A 19,215-nucleotide genomic window follows, 5' to 3' on the forward strand; every position below is an offset into this window, starting at 1 on the left:
TGTGTGTGTGTGTGCCCAAGATCCCGAGAGGAGAATGGAGGAGAAGGGATTGCGGTGTGGCCATCCCCTCTGGGGGGTGATTTCTCACTTTCTGTCTCTCTGTCTGTCTCTGTCTGTCTGGAGAGCGCACTACCCTATAGTAAAAAACTTCTCAAAAAAAAGAAAGCTGTAGTGGATCAGACCTCACCAAAAAGTGTGACATGACCTTTTTTTTGGGTGCAAGTTTGGCTTTGGTTAGTGCTTTGGAGTTTCTTCTCAGTCTAACCACTGAACTGGCTGTTGCATAAAATTCACTTTCAGTTGCGTATCACAATCTGCTCGGGAAATGGTCTGTTGTTGCAAAGCCTAAAAGAGGATAACACTTCAAAATGATGATTTTTTTGGGTTTCAGTCAGCTCATGAAGCACCCACTTACCAAGCTTTTTCACCTTTCCAGTTGCTTCAGATGCCAAACGACAATAGCATGGTCAAAACTGAGTCCTTCAGCGACTTCTTGTATTGCTGTAAGAGGATCAGCTTCAGCGATTGCTCTTCACCAGCCGTTGTCATTTTCCGATGGCCAGCCACTATGCTCCTTATCTTCAAGGCTCTGGTCTCCTCTGTAAAGTTTCTGTACCACCACTGCAGTGCACAGTCATTACAGTCTCTGGGTCAATGCATTGTTGATGGTGCAAGTTGTCTCTGCTACTTTACAAAGCATTTTGAATTCAAATAAGAAAATCACTCAAATTTGCTTTTTGTCAGGAACCAGCAGTTAGCATAATGGCTATGTCGCTAGACTCCCATGTAGTCAGTCGGCTGCGGTTCGCGTCCCGGACCCGGTGGCTTAAACCTCACGCTGGGCGTGTGTGCGTGTGTGCCCAAGATCCCGAGAGGAGAATGGAGGGGAAGGGACTGCAGCGTGACCATCCCCTCTGGGGGGTGATTTCTCGCTTTCTGTCTCTATGTCTCTCTCTCTGTCTGTCTGGCGAGCGCACGCGCCCTATAGCGAAAAACCTCTAAAAAAAAAAAATTCAAAAAAATAAAAGAAAAAAGAAACAAATTAAAAAAATAAAAAAATAAAAATATTTGCTTTTTGTCTAACATCTTTTGATTTCATTTTTATGTCTAAAAAACATATAAAATAAGTAGCACATATTAAGTCATTAGCAAAAATATATAAAGCTAAAAATGCACATTAAAATGATGTATAACATAATCTAAATATTTAAGAATGTATCAAATGACAAATTTCAATAATGTAAAACCACAATTACTTTTGCACAGACCTAATATAATGGTGAGAGAAGAGTTTGTAGTGCTGACATGAGGAATGAGTAGAAATTTAGATATCAACAGCATTAGGGAGGACAGGAAAGAAGAGAAAAATAGCTTAAAGAAGAAACATACTAAAATGTTTCCAATTATATTAAATTTTCTTTAAAAGATAAAAGAGAAAATTAAAGATAGGGAATAGAAAAACCCAGGCTGAATTATATGAAATTTTAGCTATTCAGCTATTTTTAACTTAGGAAAATCCGCAGCAACTTCATATAAACTAATGTATGAACTTAATTTCATGAAACTGTGAGATAAGGTTATTTGCTAAGGAGGTAAAAGAAAGGAACAAGTATCTAACAGTAAAAAGAGTAAATAAGAGACCAGCAAATGGCATAATGGTTACATTGCTAGACTCCCATGTAATCGACCGTGGTTAAAGTCCCAGACCCGGAGGTTTAAAACTCACGTCAGATGCATGGCCAAGATCCTGAAAGGAGAATGAAAGAGAAGGGATTGTGGTGTGACCACGCCCCCCCCAGGTGTGGGAGGGTGATTTTTCACTTTCTTTCTGTCTCTCTCTGTCTCTTCAGCAAGGACATGCAACCTAGAGCAAAAACCTCTCTTCCTCTTTCAACAAAAAAAAGAGTGAAGTAATAAAAATCTACTAGAATGAATATGAAAGAATTCTGAGTGAAGTTAGATAATAGGAATCTATAGTGAATATACCTGGCAAGGTTATGCAATTTTTCCAAAAGGATCCTGTTCTTTTTAAACTTGCATTTCATTTTTAAAAACAGCTATTCTTGGCATAGTGGCTATGTCGCTGGACTCCCATGTAGTTGACCACAGTTTGAGTCCCAGACCTGGTGGCTTAAACTCACGCCGGGCACATGTACATAGATGCCCAAGATCCTGAGAGAAGGGACTGTGGCATGGCCATCCCCCCGGTGGATGATTTCTCGCTTTCTGTCTCTTTCTGTCTCTTTCTGTCTTTCTGGCAAGCGCACGTGCCCTACAGCATAAACCTCTCAAAATAAAACCAAACCAAACCAAACCAAACCAAACCAAACCAAAACAAAACAAAAACAAAACAAAACAACAGAACAGAACAAAAAAAACCAGCTATTCTTGGCCAGCAAGTGGCATAGTGGCTAAGGCACTGGACTCTCACATGGTTGACCGTGACTTGAGTTTTAGACCCAGCAGCCGCCAGGCAGGTGTGCATGCATTGCCCATATAGAGCTTGTCCTTTTTCTCTATCAACAGAGCCTTCTACCACATGCACATGTACTCTCCATCATGAATAAACAAACTTCAAAAAGAAAATGAGGGGCCAGCAGATAGCATAATGGTTACATTGCTGGACTCCCACATTGTTTACCACTGTTCAAGTCCCAGACCCAGTGGCTTGAAAATCACACCAAGCGTGTCAAAGATACCAGGATGGGAATGGAGAAGGGACTGTGGTGTGGCCATCCCCCTTGGGTGTGTGTGTGTGTGATTTCTTGTTTTTCCTCTCTCTCTCTCTCTCTCTCTGGAGAGCGCATGCATCCTATGGCAAAACCTCTTAAAAAAAAAAAGAAAAGAAAAGAAAAGACAAGGAAATATAACTAGTTTGCTCTAATAGGATACCCTAACCTGAACAGTATAAGATTTCTTCAAGGCAGTCACTCTCACTTAATATGACATAAACATAAATCTGCACTAATGCTGTTTGCCTTTGAATTCTGTTTTTTTGTTTTGTTTTGTTTTATTTTGTTCAGATTTTGCTGATAAAGGCAGAAAATATATACACTTAGGGGCCAATATGAAGTTGTTAATTCTGGAATTATTATTATTCTATAGGCTAATTTATCACATTTCCAACCCCATTCATCAAAAGCCTGCAGACTAACCACAACATGTTAAAACAGCGCTCAACATCCGGCTCCGTGAACTGCTTCCCTACTGCCCTGACCTCTATTTTTCTAGTCATCTGGGCTGGAAATGGAAGTAACCACATCCCACCAGTCTTCCCTTGAAGCGCCTCCTCTCCTAGCTGTCTGCTCCCATCTCTTCTCACCCTAGGCCAGCACCAAGTCAGCTCCTTCCTGGACTACAACGGGCTCAGAACTGGTCTTGCTGTGCCCCTCCACTCACGCACTATTACTAATGGCAGCATCCAAAACTGCCAACCCCCAAATACCACTCTTCTGTCTGTCCACTGTCCTAACTTTTCAGCCTGAAATTCAGAATTTTCTAAAGGACCCTAGTCTACACATACAAGTATCTCACTACTCCCTAGAACTTCAGCCACACCACTGTAACAGCCACTATGGTGGTTTTAAAATATGCACACGGTAAAAGGAAAAGAATAGGCTGGGGGGAGGAAAAGAGTGGAGGCAAAGTGTACCTTAGGAAGAAATCACTGTGGAAAATCTGGGTGTGAGATACAAGATGTCAAAGGCTGGAGAAAAGCCCTAATGGTAGAGACAGAAGAGAGGGCCGATTTCGCCAATAACTAGAGGGAAGACTAATAAAACCTGGTGACTGACTGAAGGAGGAGGGTTGTAACGAAGAGGAAGGAGTCTATTATGATTCTTGGCTTTCTGGACTAGAAGGCTAGGTGACCGGGAATTCAATTAACCAAAAGCAAAAATACAGTTTGACGATTTGTCTGAAATTAGCGAGGCTCCCTCACATGAGGAATAAAAAAATGATTGAAGGAAACTGAGTACCAACAGCCTGAAGAACAGCTTTTGCCATCACTGGATTCCAATTAATATTCACACAGAGAGAGAAAGTATGGTCTCCTAAGGCCCAAGCTAGTGCTGGGCCTGGCAGAGCAGCCACTTAATAGTAATATTCTGTTGATTTTTAAAGTTATTACATTTTGGGATTAAAATTAAACTTGTTTTTGAAAATGTACACCAATTTGCATGCACGTTTCTCTAAAGTCTAAGTCTAGTGCCCTTCCTCTTACATGAGGACTAGGCTTGGTGACTTACTTTCAGTGGATAGAATAAGATGGAAGTGACGATGTCTCATAAAAGGCACTACGACTTCCTCCTGGCTCTCTGAGGTCACTTCTGGGCGAAGCTGCTATATCAGGAAGACATCTGAGTATTCCAATGGAGCAATCAGTGCGATGAGTTGCTGAAGCCTCTTACCAACGACAAGCACTAACTCGCCAGGCACGTGAGCGAGACACCTTGGAAGCAAATCCTCTAGCACTAGTCAAGACTTCAGATGAATACAGCCCTGGCCAATGTCTTGATGAGCCAGAACTGTCCAGCTAAAGCGCTCCTGGATTCCTAGCCTATAGCAATTGTGTGAGATAACAGATGTCTATTTTTTTCTTTAAAGAGAGATTTTTGCTATAGGGTACATGCGCTTGTCAGACAGACAGGGAGAGGCAGAAAGCGAGAAATCACTCCTCCAGGGGGGTGGCCATGGCACAATCCCTTCTCCTCCAGTCTCCTCTAGGGATTTTGGGCACTCACACACACACACACCTGGTGTGTGTTTGAAGTCACCGGGTCTCAGACTTGAACTGTGGTCAACCATGTAGGAGTCCAATGATGAAACCACTCTGCCATCTGCTGGTCCCTGTTTTAAACCACTATGCTTAAGAGTAATCTGTGATAATGACATAGACAACTAATACAGTCACACCACAGTCTCAATTCTGTGCCACTGTTCATGCCATTTTCCCTGGAGGTGTCCTTTCATTATCCAACTCCTGAAGTCTCCCCATTCCTTCAAAATCTAACTAAAGTTCCATCTCTTTGGAGAGACACTTTAGTTGTTGCTGTTTATGAAATCAATTCGGCTTTTGTTTCTCCTTTGAACACTTTTGTTTTTTGTTTCTCCTTTGAACACTTCTATGCTTGACCACATCATTCATTTAGGCATTTATTCATAGGTTCCTCCATCTTATTGTGCTGAGAAAATTCTCTCTCTCATGCACACACTCCCTGGAATCGCACTTGAATAGTACAAAGCAGAGGATAATAGTGCGGACTCAGAGAAGCTACAGTGTCTCAGGTCTACTTACTTAGTAAGTATTAAGACAAGGGATTTGGATCCCAGAACTGTTCTTGGGTAAGTTACTTAAAATGTATCTAAGTCTTAGTTTTTTAAGTGCTTCTAAATGAGGATTCTAACAGTATCTACCTTAGAGTTATAAAAGGTTAAATAAAATAAGTCATGCAAATTTGTTAATGATGTGCTAGCATAGAGTACTCAACAAATGTTACCTATTACAGTTCTTATAAATAATCACATATTACAAAACATATGCTCAAATTCTAGGTCCCTAAGAGTCATTCTCTAACTGTTATCAAGTGCTAATCTAAATTGATACAAAATTCTTCAAGCTAAAACAGAGTTCAGACCTTATATTAAGAGAGCTTTTGATTTTTCTAAAATTCACCATTAGGTCAATAGAACTACAGCCTGAACCAATTGCAGCTCTGACTTTTTCTCCTCTCTGTCCTATTAAGATATTAACTTCAAAGTCTTTGTGGGAAGGTTTAATTGCTTGCATTCCTTAACAAGCAGCCACCAAAGTAGTTTCCAGGTTCACTTTTGACCTTTACAGTCCTGGGAAGGCATATAAGGCAAACTTACTAGACATATAAATCGACACAATCTCTGGACTGAGAGAGCTGGACATCCGTGACCAGGCTACATGAAGCAATTCGATCAGAACAGAATCCAATAGAACAACCAATAAATCAGTCCAACAAAACTTGGCGATGATATGTATACAAAGGAAGAAAAAAATCCTGCCATGCAATTCAGTTTGAATCCCACATGTGTCATGAACTTGGAACATGACTAAAATCATATTTTTGTAATCTGATCATACTTAGCATAGAATTCACATATAAACATATTATTCGAACATATGCTTAAGGTTTATTATTCGAAAATGAAATACAACAATGCTCTCATCCTTACAGAAAAAAAAAAAACAGAGCTCTGTTAAAGAAAAATAGAATGATTTTTAAATCACTAATCTATTTAAATATATATTTTTTATTGTGTTCTCTATCTCCACCTAATTTACATTCTATTTTCTCTCTCCTGCATCCATACCACCTTGAAAACTTTAGTTTCTGAAACATTCAACATACACTCTACTTTTTATTTGACCCTACATATCACACAACCTGAAATAGAAACAAAGACTTGGAAATTAGCTTATTTATTCCACCTTAGTGTCAAACAAAAGTACAAATAATATTCGGTGCACGTGCTAGTTACCTTAGAGCTGCCAATCATGCTTGTTTTGAAACTCTTAGATTTTCAGAGTTGTCAATCATGAGTGTTGTGATAGCGATGTCAGTGTAGAGACAATGCGTTAAAAGATACAATTCTCATTAACGCATTAATAAATGAAAGGATTTTGCTTGTAAAACCGGACTTGAATATTTTGCAGAAATGTTTATACATCTCGTAAAGTCAAAATTAAAACATAACTTAATGATATAAAAGATTTGAAGAATTTGGCTCTTTAATCAAAGCAACATGCATAGTTTAAACACAGGGATTTTATATTTCAGTAAAAAGAGAAACATTCCTTAACTGATACTAATCAGAAGTATTATGACCATGAACAAGAATGAGAGGCCCAAACTGATCTAAATCTGGGTACCTTAATTTTTGTTTTTGAAGCAAACAAATAATAACAATAATAATCCCCCTTCTCCACTTCTGCAACATAATCAAACTATCTAGTCATTCACATCTGAAATGAAATTATTTAAAATGTTTCCCTCCACCTCACCACGTACCACTACTCTGTCACCAAGACCTGTCTTCTTCCACCTCCTAAATTGCTAATGAAAGTCTTTTCTTTCCCCACCCTCAGGCTTAATTCACATTCTCATCATGTCTTTCTAGCAGTTTTCTTATTGATCTCCCTAACTCCACCATCGTTCTTCCAATATATGTTTCACATCTCTGCCAGAATGATCTCACTGAAACATGAATTTGATCCATGTAACAGTATTCCAATAGTTCTTTGCCACCTTTAGAATAAAGTCCCCTCCCCCCCTTTTTAAAAATGCATATAAATTCCTTGAAAAACTGGTCCTGTCCATCTCCCTACTCTCCCATCTTAAGCCCAGCTTAAGTCAGCTAGGCTACTGGGGTTTACGGAGGAGCCAGTCTACTCTCCCTTCTGCCAGCACTCATTTTCCGCACATAGGACTCTTCATATCCACATTTTACAACTTGGTTCAATTGTTAGATCCTCTGGGAAACCTTCTCCGACACAAGCAGACGGAACAACCAGTCTTCTCCCCCATCTCCATAGAACACAGTTAAAAGAGCTTAGGTTTATTGGTTTGCTTCTGTATACCCCGCAATTCAATTAATTTCCTGAAAGCATAGACTATCTTCTATCCACCTATCACCAACATTAAATACAGAAGTGGCACATAACAGCTGCTCATTAAAACCTTGCTGATTTAATCTTTAAAAAATCATAATATGCACAGTTCATTTAAAAGTAAAATCAATAAAATCAACAGCTTTTTTCTTGCAACTAATAAAATGTTATACAGGTACATTCCAAAGTAACCAATCAATCAATCAATGCCATAAAGTAACTCTTGGGGCTTACCAAAATTTTTAAGGAATTTACTTATTTATTTACAAATTCACTGCCAGAACTGGGACCATCTCAAATAGGATTCAGGCTTCAATAATCCCATCTCATTTTCACTACTGTTCCTGTTGGAGGTGTGAAAGTCTCAACCATGATAAATGTTCATGTCCGAACACTCAGCACCTTGATGGGTTCAACCAACACTGTTCTGATTTGTGACAATCCCTATCAAGGGCATCAGTGAAGAGGAGTCAACACACGCAAAATCCCAACACAGTTACACTTCACGTTATCAGGACGTTAGTTATCTGGTGACATCAAGTACCCACAGAACCCAATGAGAATTAAGCAGGAGTTCGGGAGCTGTCGAAATACATGTTGAAGACCATGCACTGAAGTGCACTTTACTTGTAGAAGAGGCTGCAAGGTCCCTACCCTGATGTTAGTGGTTCTTATTTTAAGCTCAACAAACTCAGTGACCAATTTCCCATATCAGCAAATTAAAGAAGAAAATTAAGAAGTCTAAAAAAGCTATAAAAAGTGGGCACGAGCATAACAGCAGAAAAGGAGAGGTGACACCAAAGATGAAACACAAACTATGGAACAAGGTTATATGGCTATGGAGCAGTAATTCTATATATTCTATATATTTGTATTACAATACAATACAGCAATGAATGCTTACGATTCTGGGTTGAAAAATACACACAGAAGGTTAAATAACCTTATGACTAATAAGAGTCAAAGAAAGTAGAGGATATATTTTAATAAAAGAACCAAAGGGAACCAGCAGTTAGCGTAATGGCTATGTCGCTGGACTCCCACGTAGTCGACCGCGGTTCGTGTCCCGGACCCGGTGGCTTAAAACTCACGCAGGGCGCGTGTGCATGCGTGCCCAAGATCCCGAGAGGAGAATGGGGGAGAAGGGATTGCGGCGTGACCATCCCCCCTGGGGGGTGATTTTTCGCTTTCTGTCTCTACGTCTCTCTCTGTCTGTCTGGCGAGTGCACGCGCCCTACAGTGAGAATCTCTCCAAAAAAAAATAAAAATAAAAAAAATAAAATAACCAAAGAATTAAAAATTAAGTATTACGTGTATAAAGAACTACTATTATTTGCAGAATAAACTTTGCTGAAATATATTATTTCCAACAACACAAGGCATGATGACTTTAAGCAACTAGCCACTATCAAACGTCAACCAGTGCCTAGAGCACTCATCATAATTATGATACAGATCCATTCCAAAACAAAGCCCAGGCCTGCTAGTGCTTCGCTTATTAGTAGGAACATGATTCTAACATGCCACACTATCATCTTAGTTCAGATTACTAAAGGAAATAAAAATACATAAAGTAGGTAGCTTGTAAACAACAGAAATTTATTCCTCACAATTGTAGAGGCTGAGAAGTCTAAGATCGAGGTGCCAGCAGATCCGGTGTTTGGTCAAGGCCAAGTCCCGGTTCATACATGGCACCTTCTCACATGATCAAAGGGGCAAGGCAGATCTCTGTAGCCTCTTTTATAAGAGCACTAATCCTATTCATGAGAGCAGATCTCTGTCCAAAAGCCCAAACTCCTAACAGCGTCTCACTGGAGATTATTATTATTTATTTTTTAGGGAGATTTTTTGCTGTAGGGAATGTGTGCTCAATGGAGAGAAAGAGACAGAAATGACCCCTCAGGAGGCATGGCCACACCGCTATCCGATAATTCTCCTACTTCTCCTCTTGGGGTCAAACACACACACAAGCCTGGTGTGAGTTTTAAGCAGCCAGGTCCAGGGCTCAAACCACAGTTGACCATGTGGGAGTCCAGTGATGTAACCATTATGCCATCTGCTGGTCCTACTGGTGATTATTTTTAACATATGAATCCTAGGGGGACATGAACATCCAGGGCACAGCAACCACAGACACCAAAACCGAGGGTGCTGTATGAGAGGCAACCTACCACTGTCTAACAGACTCCTCAGTGCTTCCTAAGTCTCACATAACTACATGTTTCATGTGTACAGAGCAACACAGCAAGGTGAAAAGAACATGCATAGGGTTTGGATACACACACTCATAGTTCTAAATCCCTGCTGTACTAGCTGTGTGATTATGCTTGAAAATTCTTTCATTCATTTGGTGAGAGGGGATACCATCTATTTTCTAAATTTTTGTGAGAAAAGTTGAGACATTATGTCTAAAAGGCCAGTGAAATTACATTACTACTCTGAAGGACTAGAGCAGAACAGAGTTGACTCTTCTTTATCGTTAAAAAAAAGGGGGAGGGGGACAATGGCACAGCAGTAACATGAAGCGCTACAAGGCTGACCCACATGTGAAGGTCTCAGGTTTGAATCTTGGGACCTCCCTGTGGACACTAGGTACACATGTGCCCACAATCCAGGGTTGACTGAAACTTGGGGTAGATCCCAGGATAGTCACTGTCTCTGTCTCTGTATCTTATCCTCTATTAAATAGAAATAGAAGTAAACTCTGTAAAAATTGTTTAAGAAAAGGTACTTTGTTAGTATTTGAGGTTTATAGCAACAGAAGTAGCGGTGAAAGGCCTTTTCTGATTTTACTGTTACCTTCTACTCACCAGGCACTCTAACACCAAATTATCCCTTCTTGTGTAATTATCAATATTTGAAGTTGACCTACGCATTTATTCACTATCTATTCCTTCCTCCCTCGTTAGAATAGGCACTTCATGAGAGCAGAGAATTTGTCTTGTTTATGGGCTCTTAGAATAATGCCTGCCAGGACAGACAGGTGGTATGGTGGTTAAGGGCACTAGACTCCCACATGGTCGACTGTGGTTCGAGTTCCACATCTGAAGGCTTGCTTTCTCACTTTCCCTCTCTTTCTCTCTCTCTCACTCCGTCCCTTTCTGGTCAAATTAAAATAAATAAATAAATAAAGTCAAATAAAATAATTCTTTAAAAAAAAAAGAATAATGCCTGCTAAACTGAAGTAGTATGTTCAGATCATATTATGATGACAAAATGGATGTTTTAAAAATATAATTAATGGGAACTAGCAGTTCCCATGGCTATGTCACTGGACTCCCATGTAGTCGACCGCGGACCCAGTGGCTTAAAACTCACTCCAGGCGCGTGTGTGTGCGTGCCCAAGATCCTGAGAGGAGAATGGAGGAGAAGGGATTGCGGCGTGACCATCCCCCCGGGGGGTGATTTCTCGCTTTCTGTCTCTCTGTCTCTCTCTGTCTGTCTAGAGAGCGCACATGCCCTATAGCGAAAACCTCTCCAAAAAAATATATAATTAACCATGATGCAGGTGGCATGGTGGTTAAGGTACTGGACTCCACATGGCTGACTGCCAGGCACATGTGTGCAGGTGTGCCCAAAATTCCAAGAGGAGAATGAAGGAGAGGAGATAGCAGTATGGCTATCCCCCAAGGGGCATGCTTCTCACTTCCCGCACTCTCTCTGTTTCTGTGTTTCCCTCTGGTGAACACATATGTCCTATGGCAAAACCTTAAAAAAATTAATTAAATGAGAAAAAAGGACAGTGCAGATAAAAGAGTATCTACAGGGGCCAGCAAGTGCCATGGTGGTTATAGCACCAGACTCCCACATGGTCACTCGCAGTTCAAATCCTGGACCTAGTGGCTTAAAAATCACGCTGGGTGTGTGTTCACGTGTGCCCAAAATCCCAGCAGGAGATCGGACGAGAAGGGACTGCAGTGTGGCCATTGCTCCCAGGGCGATGATTTCTCACTTTCCCTCTCTGGTTCCCTCTGATGAAGGCACATGCTCTATGGCAAAAACTTGAGGAAAAATAAAAAAACTACAAAGAAATAAATACCTGTAAAAGGAATATTTTTAAGGTTCTATCTGTAAATAATAAAAACAAAGATGTATATTACTAATATCTGCAATCTAAAACAAATTTGATATATTAAGAAATACCTCAACAAAACTATCTGTAAAATATAACTCCTTAAAGCACTTGTAAATAATTCTACTTACTCTCCATCCACTTGTGGTCTTCTACACACACAATGAAACTTCCCACCAAAATCAATGTAAAGATCATCCTCCACAATGTGAAAGATTCGCCCAATGACCAGTTTATCTTTGGCAGGTCCCATCTGTGTAAGAGGAGAATGTCTCAGCATGGATGCGAAGGATTCCACATTTTTTGGAGACTCCTAAATGTAAAGAGGTACTTGTTAGTTTTATATATATATGTATATAATTCATCATAAAGCCATAATATGGTTAAGTAGAACAAAGTGATAACAAAGAAATTTTTAAAAGTCAACTTGCTGTACATTTACATTTTGTAGCAATAATAATAAAATCTAAATAGAATTTTTCTTTAAAAGCCCATTGCCAGCCACACTGGCACGACAGTGCTCTGCGGTGCTAAGGCCACACAGGGAGGCCCCAAGGTCCCCTGGAAACACTGGGTGCACACACGCCTGTGAACCAGGCTGGCTGAGGCTGACGGGGGCTCCCAGTGAGGGTGCCTCTCTTTTTTTCTCTCATAAAACAAATGAATGAAGTTAAAAAAAAAAAAAAGGCCAGTTATGCCCTTCAGCGTTCTCTTTCTCCCTTTCCTTCCTGTAGGGGAGCTGCAGGCATCTATGCTTGGTAGGGGAGGGTGGTGTGTGTGTTGGGGGGAAATGGTCCAGAGCCCATCTCAAAGGTCCAAGGACTTGGGAGAGCAGGCCAGTGACTGTGTGCAAAGCCTTCCAGAAGGGCGAGGGGAAAACCGGCCTCCAAGAAAGCAACTGACTTCATCTCTAGTACTGACCACCTGCAAAAAACGCCTTCTGATTCAGGTTTAGTGAGTGTGACTACTCTTTCAACATAAATTCAAATATACATTAAGATAATAATGATAAAGGGCTATTCATCATGATTATCAGTCTGAACATGAGTTCTTGTTTCGTAATATTTTTAAACCACCTGGATTTCTAATTTTCTTTCTTTTCCAAAAGTTAAAGTTCAAAGAAATAAATAGCTTCTTTAATTGCTACTCACTTTCAAGAGTCTTTTCACATATTGGATTCACTTTAGGTATGACTGAATATATACTGTAGTCTACTCTTGTTTTCTTACAACATTTTTTTCAAACATATTTTTTAGAAAACTGTGAGCACAGATGTGTACGTTCTACTCATCTTTAATCTGTGTATGGTGTGCTGTGTGTGCACTTTGGCATAAACTAATGGAAGTACTAAATTTCTATTTGTGAGAATTAATCACAGAAGAATAGTAATGATTTTACGTGACCACCTACCTCCTGTATGTGGCATGCGTTTTACATTTGTTATTCAGGAAATAATCATTAACAGTTAGATAGCATATTTACTTTTGAAATTAAAAAACGGTATTTAAAACTTAATTTTAATTCATGTACAGGCACTACTCCAAGAATCACGAAGTCAATGTTAGGCCTGGCGGAAGCTCGGTAAGCAGAAGAATATGCGTCCAGCTGAAGCTGCAACTCAAGACCAGCGTTCATCACATTTTGATTTCCCAAGAAAAGTCAAAAATCCACAAAGTAATGTAAAATTCCAATTTTTTAAGTGCTTATTCGTTGAAAGAAAAAAAGCTTCCCATTTTGCAAATCTGGCAAAAAACATCTAGGTGTTGAATTTGGCCCACGGGCCACAAGTTTATGAGTTCTGCCTGAGGAAAAAGAAAGTTAAGACATTTGTCTGATGCCAAGGCCCTTAAGTGCCAGAGGGAGGCTATGGTAATGAATTTATTTCAGCAGGTTGAAACATACTAGGAAGGAATTCTTCCTTTAGAAGGATCAATCTAACTAAAGACAAGTCAGTAGGCCCAGATGCCAAGCAGAGCTGAAAAGGTAGCCAAGAACATATTCCATGAGCCATAACACTAGTTGTGTAACGCTACAAAGTATAAAATTACAGGTCCTTACACAAGAACCTTGAAAAACGGTTCTTTCTCACACAGTCAAGGATAAAATACACCCTATGGGCTCAACACTGGTACAGCTACAAATTACCCTCTGGAGGCAGTGCAAAGAGGGTAACACTAAGCAAGCCATCAGTGACAACATCTCCGCTAGGAGCCGCTGTGCCTTCCAGAACAGCTGCCACCAGGACAGCTGAGAATACTGTTCCAAGGGAAAGCGGAGAGGATTTCAGCTTAAGTCTCATCCTCCTTGCAGCCAGGAAGGGTCTTGCCCTTCTTTTTTCCCTCCGACCTGCTTTTTCCCATTTCTCTTCTTCTGGGGTTATATCTACAAGCTTCTCCTTCCTTTTTTTTTTTTTTTTTTTTTTTGCAGGCTTTCAACTGAAGCTGTAGTCTAATCATGACAGCCTGAGATGACAGGAAGATTCAGTAACAGATCCAGTAGTTAAACATGTGCTGGTGATACTGCAGCCACCACTGGAGCCTGTTCCTAAAATAACATAATCTCCTTCACAATTAGGAAGAGATGTCTGGGCTAAGATCAGAGTGATAGTAAGTGGTACTTCCCTTTACTTACTATGGAATAGTTTTAAGTATTTTAAAAGATCCTGAGATTTTTTTTTAAGTAGATTTGTCATAAATATTACATTATAAATTTATAAAATGATGATTATCTTCTAAAGGCAACTTTAAAATCAAGTGGAAACATGGGTCAGCTCCATGGTGCAGTGAGAATGTGCTGCCCAAGAGGAACTGGATCCCACATGATGACGGCAGTTGAAACCCCCAGCCAGGTAAGCCCAGAGTCCACTGGGCACGTATGTGAGCTCCTGAGATCCTACGGGCTGGAGGACTGGAGAAAGGGGGTCATGGCATGACCAGACTCTGTGGAGAGTGCTTGTCTCTCTCTCTCTGTTTCTCCCATGTGCACACATGTGTTCTATCGCAAATATAGAGAAAAATAAATAGATAAATATCAAGTGGAAATAAAACACTATTGCTTTCCATTTCATTATTTTTGCCTTTACTTTATTTCATTTTGCGACGGAAGTTAATGTGTTTTCAGAGAGTGAAATGACTTTACAACAAGTATAAGTCTCCTGAATTAACACCTGAATTTGCTTTTAAACTGTATGTTCATTACAGTTTTGGAAATTATCATACGATCAGACAAGGCTCTCTAAAATTCAGGGCAGCAGGTGGGATAGTAGTTGAGGCACTAGACTCCCACGTGGCTGACCACAGTCTGAATCCCAGACCCGGCAGCTTGAAACTCATGCTGGGTACGTGTGCGTGTGTCTCCAAAAAGGGATTGTGGAGTGGCAATCTACCCTGGGGGGTAGGGGGCTGATTTCTCGCTGTCTCTCTGTCTCTCTGGTGAGTGCATAAACCCTGCGACAAAAATCTCTCTTAAAAAAAAAATCATAGTCTAGAACCACCTCTGAATTCCTAAGGCATAATCCAAGCTACACTACTATTTTCTCCTTTTGAGGTCTAAACATTGAATGGAACCCTAGGCAGAAAGGGGGAAGGATCACAGATGTAGGACACAGCCACTGTCACTTGTTTATTCATTCAATATATGCTGAGTGTACTGAGTACTTACCATGGACCAGGCTCTGTTCTGGCCCTTGACATGAAACTACATGAAATGGTAGAAGAATACTGAATTTAAGACAACATGACAACAGACTTCAGGGTCCAAAAAGTGGCTGAAAACAAGTGCTACCCTCACTTTGGTAGTGAAGAGTCCTGTATCCTAGGTTAGCAAGTCAGACATCCTATAGCGCAAGAGAGTGCAAAGAGGTTTCTAATTAGTGGAGTGACAGGAATTGTTCTTTGTTTTAAAAAGAAAACTTTGGTAAGAGTACACAAAATGGACCAAAGGAAGAAAATAAATGGAAAGAGGGTCAACTGTTGAGAAGCTCCTTCACAGCTAAGACAGAGATGATAAAGGGCTTCCACTGAAGCAGTGGCCACAGGAATATAAAAGAAGGGATACAGAGACATTTATCAATGAGTACAGCAAGCACTGATAACCAATTTGCTGTAGAAAGTGAGAGAAAGGGGGAACCATGGAAAAAGAGGCAAAGATGAAGAAGAACAATGCAATAGCAGTAAGAGTGGAAGTTTAGTTTTACACATATTAAGTTTACTGTTATTCACGTCTATATAATTTCAGGAAAGACTGGGTACCTGGCATATTGTTAACACTGTAGAGAGCCAGCTGCAGTGGCACAGAGGGAACACAGTGTTCTGTGATGCCTAACCCAAATGGGAAGGTCCCAGGTTCGCGGCCACGGTCTCCAGGTCTATATTAGATACATGTGCGCCTATGATTGGGGCTGGCTAAAACTGGGGTGGGTTGTGGCATGAATATCTTGTTGGGAGTATCTGTTCCTTTCTCTCTGGAGAAATAAATACATGTAAAAAACATTGTACATATTTATATACATACTTACATAAATTTACACATTTATAGTAATTTTATAGAAAAATATAAATCCCTCGAAAGAAATACACCAAGTGCTGTGATCGTTTCCGTTTAGAATCATTTTCTTTCTTCTTCATGTTATCTAATGTATTATTAGAACATCTAGAATATAATAAATATGTATTACTTTAAAAATTTTAATATACATTAAGCACACATATAACTAGCATGCTCATGATAAAATTTAAGACACTGTTGGGATCAGAGGTTATTAGTGCTAAAAGAAGCATTAGACATCACGTAGACCAACCTCGACTTCATTTTACACACAAGTACCACACTGCTATACGAAGCTCCATGATATACTGAACAGTGATTCTTAACTAAAGTTACATAAATGTGGAAAGAAGAAGGAAAGAGCATACAAAACTTAAAGTAAGGACACAGTACAGAAACCTGAGTTCTATGGCCAGCTTAGCCAATAAATAGCTAAAAAAAGAAAATCCTGATAATACAAACAAAATTTGAGAAAATGTATTGCCAGCAGGCTTATCTTGCAAAAAATATAAAAAGAAATTTTAGAGAAAAAGAAAATTATTAAGGTCAGAAACTGGAAACTACATGAGAAAAGGAAGAGTATCAGAGAAAAAGTGAAGGTAAACAAACACTTTTCTTTCTTACTTAATGTAACAGATAATAATCTTTTTATGATAAACAATTTCTTAATAATAAAAAGGTCAATTCTCAAAAAAAACCCCACAAAACAATATGTGTCTTGCAACAGTAAAAGCACATTAGGCAAAAACAGAAGTGCAAAGAGAAAGATATAAACTCACTATCACAATTGGAAACTTTAATATTCCTCCATCAAAAATGAACAGATCCAGGAGAGAGAAAATTAGTAAGGCTATAGCTGAACTCAATGCCATAAATCAGCGGGCTAGAATGGACATCCAGGGACTATTTCATCCCACACAGGAGAGTATAATACTCTTCTCAGATTCACCCAAACAGACCACATTCTAGACCATAAAACACATCTTAACACATTTAAAATAACAGAAATCATTCAATGTTTTTCTCAGACCACAATGGAAATAAACTAGAATCCAATCACAGAAAAGTTGAAAATTCCAAAATACTTGGACTATTTAGCATAGTATATAGCATACATCTAAATAACATATAAGTAAAACAATTTTTTTTAAAAAGAAACTTAAAAATACTCTGAACTAAATGAAAAGGAAAACATAACCTATCATAGGCAAGCTCAGAACCCTAGAGGTTAAGGGAGCTGGATCCCACATGCCCAACCCCAGTTCAAGTCCCAGCCCCAATGACTTGCAAAACATGCCGGGTAGTGGTGCATGAGTGCTCCAAATTCCGTAGGATGCAGAAATGGAGAAAAAGGGACTGTAACGTGACTATGCCCCACTGGGGTGCTTTTTCTCTCTCCCACTCTCTCTCTTTTTCTATCTGTCTCTAGTAAGAGTATATTCCCTCTAACATACTAGGGAAAAGAAAAAAAAAAAACACAACCTATCAACATTTGTGGAAGCCATGAAAATAGTGCTTAAATAAACCTTATAGAATTGAATGCATATGCTAGAAAAGAAGAAAGCTCAAAAATCAATTATCTAAGCTTCCATAAAGGGAAATTTAAAAAAGAGTACATTAAATCTAAAGCAATCAGAAGAAATACAAATTATACGACAAGGTAATAAAACTGAAAATAAGAAATAAAAAATCAACAAAACAAAAAGCTAATTCTTTGAAAAGATCAGTAAAATTGATAGGCCTCCTCTCTTAACAGGCTAACTAAGCGAAAAAAGAGAGGATACAAATTACTATTCAATAATAGCAAAACTGGAAGAAGAGACATCACTACAAATCTCACAAACATTAAAAAGGTAAAAGAGGAATACCATAAACAATGTTGTACCTACATATTTGATAACCTAGATAGACTACATTAATAATCCCTTGAAAGACACAATCAGCCAAAACTAACACAAGAAAAAACAGAAAATCTGAATAGGTCTATATCTATTTTAAAAGTTGAACCAATAATTAATACTCTTTCAAAACAGAGAGCACCCAGATGGGTTTACTGGTATAAGAACCGTATCAAGCATTGGAAAGAAACCATGTCAGTTCTCTATCATATTTTCCAAAAGATAAATGCAATGGGAATACTTTCTAACTCATTCTACAAGGCTAGCATTACCCTAATACTAAAACCACACAGAGACATGAGGCTGGATGGTGGCAGAGCAGAAAAAGGCAATGTTCTGTGAGGTTACTCATACAGGAAGGTTCTAGATTCTGGTCTAGGGGTCTCATGGGTATTCCAAAAACATACATGACAATGGTCTAGGGCTGGCTAAGGCTATGGCGTAGATTGCCTGTTAAGACCCTGCTGGGGGAGTTGTCTGTCTCTGTTTCAAAAAAAAAGATGTTACAGGGACCAGCAGTTAGCGTAATGGCTATGTCGCTGGACTCCCATGTAGTCGACTGCAGTTCGCATCCCGGACCTGGTGACTTAAACTCACACCAAGCACATGTGCGTGCATGCCCAAGATCCCGAGAGGAGAATGGAGGAGAAGGGATTAGGCGTGGCCATCCCCCCTGGGGGGTGATTTCCTGCTTTCTGTCTCTCTGTCTCTGTCTCTCTCTGTTTGTCTGGCGAGCATACGCGCCCTGTAACAAAAACCTCTCAAAAAAAAAAAGAAAAAAAGATGTTACGGAAAAGAAACTACAGGCTAGTATCTCCCATGACATAGATGGAAAAATACTCAACAAAACATTAGCAAATCAAATGAAAAAGCATGTAAGAAGAATTAAGCACCACAACCAAGTGGGATTCATGCCAGGTTGAACATTGAAAAATCAATTAATGTATGTAATCCATCACATCAATAGCCAATAGAAGAAAAGCCACATGATCATATTAACAGCTGCAGGAAAATCATTTGACAAAATCTAATCATCCATTCTTTTTTTTTTTTTTTTTTTT

The 19,215-nt window shown here is 39.4% G+C and overlaps 1 protein-coding gene across 1 annotated transcript in view; it reads right to left on the minus strand.

Annotated features, from left to right (window-relative positions):
* The window catches only part of MRPS28 (mitochondrial ribosomal protein S28), a 107,306-nt gene that overhangs the window by 77,415 nt on the left and 10,676 nt on the right, over positions 1-19,215 (minus strand). The window contains exon 3 of the mRNA XM_006168941.1: positions 11,843-12,024. Within this exon, the coding sequence (XP_006169003.1) occupies positions 11,843-12,024 (182 nt within the window). The remainder of the gene's footprint in view (positions 1-11,842; positions 12,025-19,215) is intronic.

The sequence above is a fragment of the Tupaia chinensis genome, unplaced genomic scaffold, assembly GCF_000334495.1.
Source record: "Tupaia chinensis unplaced genomic scaffold, TupChi_1.0 Scaffold146445_1, whole genome shotgun sequence".
In the NCBI taxonomy this organism is placed as follows: Eukaryota; Metazoa; Chordata; class Mammalia; order Scandentia; family Tupaiidae; genus Tupaia; species Tupaia belangeri.